This window comes from Chaetura pelagica, unplaced genomic scaffold, assembly GCF_000747805.2.
Source record: "Chaetura pelagica isolate M959 unplaced genomic scaffold, ChaPel_1.0 scaffold32, whole genome shotgun sequence".
Classification (NCBI taxonomy): Eukaryota; Metazoa; Chordata; class Aves; order Apodiformes; family Apodidae; genus Chaetura; species Chaetura pelagica.
This window is the reverse complement of record NW_009952368.1, coordinates 1,331,527-1,333,410: the sequence shown is the minus strand read 5'-3', so window position 1 is coordinate 1,333,410 and position 1,884 is coordinate 1,331,527. Positions and strand designations below refer to the sequence as shown.

At 52.8% G+C, this 1,884-nt stretch overlaps 2 protein-coding genes across 2 annotated transcripts in view; one reads left to right on the top strand and one right to left on the bottom strand.

Annotated features, from left to right (window-relative positions):
- FOXRED1 (FAD-dependent oxidoreductase domain containing 1) overlaps positions 1-107 on the bottom strand; it is a 7,155-nt gene extending 7,048 nt beyond the window's left edge. Inside the window, exon 1 of the mRNA XM_010008107.1 lies at positions 45-107. Within this exon, the coding sequence (XP_010006409.1) occupies positions 45-107 (63 nt within the window). The remainder of the gene's footprint in view (positions 1-44) is intronic.
- A 19-nt stretch (positions 108-126) lies between these two features.
- Positions 127-1,884, top strand: part of SRPR (signal recognition particle receptor (docking protein)) — a 6,498-nt gene continuing 4,740 nt past the window's right edge. Inside the window, exons 1-3 of the mRNA XM_010008106.1 lie at positions 127-228; positions 1,389-1,552; positions 1,646-1,806. Of these exons, the coding sequence (XP_010006408.1) occupies positions 127-228; positions 1,389-1,552; positions 1,646-1,806 (427 nt within the window). The remainder of the gene's footprint in view (positions 229-1,388; positions 1,553-1,645; positions 1,807-1,884) is intronic.

Below are 1,884 nucleotides of genomic sequence, written 5' to 3'. Positions count from 1 at the left end.
AAGGGGGAGATGTGGGTGGGACCGCCTGGCTGGAGGGACAGCACCCTCTTTGGGGGAGTAAGGATGGGGCCATCTGTGTGTGTGGGGCAGGGGGTGGGTCTCCTCATTGCTGGCACCCCCCTTCCAATGGTTCCTCTCCCCCAGGAGCGAGGTGGCAACAACTCCTTCACCCATGAAGCCCTCACGCTCAAGTACAAACTGGACAACCAGTTTGAGCTGGTGTTTGTGGTGAGCAAGCTCCTCCACCCACCCCTGGGGAGCCTGCAGGCCCCCAGAGATGGGGGGCTGCCCCACAGCAGGGGGGGAGATGTGGGTCTGTGGTAATTCCTTGCTCCAGCAGGGTCCTGGGGTGATCCCAGCTGCCACGAGGGAGCTGGGGGGTCGTGGGTGTCCCCTGGTTGCCACAATAGCAGGTTCTTGTAATAATCTACCATGGGGTTACAAGTCATGAAACCTTAGAAACTGGCCAGGCTGCTGCATCTACATAAAGCTTCTAAATCTGATCAAATCTATGTAAAAACAAAGCAAAACAAACCAGAAACGTGTCACTCTGTGACTTGAGGGGCCGTTTTGAGGCTCTCCCTGCACCTTATCTCCCAATTCCCACAACCTTCACCGGGTGCCCAGAGATAAGCAAAAAGCTTTTCAGCTCTTTGCCGACGTGGCTTTAGTGCCACGAAACACTGAACCCCTGTTTCATCCCCGTCCCTTCTGAAAGTGAAACTCTGGGCTGAGCCATTTTCATTCCTTCTGCCTTTTTGAGAGTCTATGGAAAAGATCAGGAGGTCAGGCTAGAGAAGACAGCCTGAAGGCTGCTGAAATTGAAGAGTTCTGTATTTCACGGGGAGGGTTGAGGTCCATTGTCAGCTGGATGAAATTAAATGGGATGGAAGAGATGGACCTGTTGGAGTGTGTCCAGAGGAGGCCATGAAAATGATCAACTGACCAGAGGCTGGAGCAGCTCTGCTCTGGAGACAGGCTGAGGGAGCTGGGGTGTTCAGCCTGGAGAAGAGAAGGCTTCAGGGAGATCTTAGAGCACCTTCCAGTGCCTGAAGGGGCTCCAGGAAAGCTGGGGAGGGACTTTTCACCAGAGAGAGCAGTGATAGGACAAGGTGTGATGTTTTCAAGCGAGAGAAGGGTGAATTTAGGTTGAACATTAGGAAAAAGTTCTTCAATGTGAGGGTGGTGGATCACTGGAACAGGTTTCCCAGAGAGGTGGTGGAGGCCCTATCCCTGGAGATGTTCAAGGTCAGGCTGGATGGGGCTCTGAGCAACCTGGTCTGGTGTGAGATGTGCCTGCTGATTGTAGGGGTTTGGGCTAGAGGACCCTTCCCACCCAAGATGTTCCATGATTCTATTCTATGATTTCTGACTGGGCTGCTTTGCAGGTGGGCTTTCAGAAGATCCTGACTCTCACCTATGTGGACAAGTTGATAGATGACGTTCACAAGGAGTTCAGGGACAAGTACCGCAATGAGTTCCAGCAGAAGGGCGCCCTGGGCCTCCTCAGCGGCACTTTTGATTTTAAAGACGACTTCATGCGCCTCCTTCGGTAGCAGAGCCTGGTTCTCCTCTCCCATTTCCATGTAGAACTGGGGTATCTGGGGGTAGAGCTGGAGCTCATGGGCTGGTTTCTCTGCCCCAGGGATGCAGAGGAGAGCAGCAAAGTCCGAGCTCCCACGGTGATGAAGACGTTTGAGCAGTCTCTGAAGTCCCAGAAGACTGTCAAGTGTATGATAGAAACCCGAGGGGAGAAACCAAAGGAGAAGGTCAAGAACAAGAAGAACAAAGGTTCCAAAAAAGAGGGTGAGTTGATGGGAAAGACATGTGGAAAGGGAATAAATATTCCTGAGCTGGTCTGAGCTCATCCTGGGGCTCTTTCCC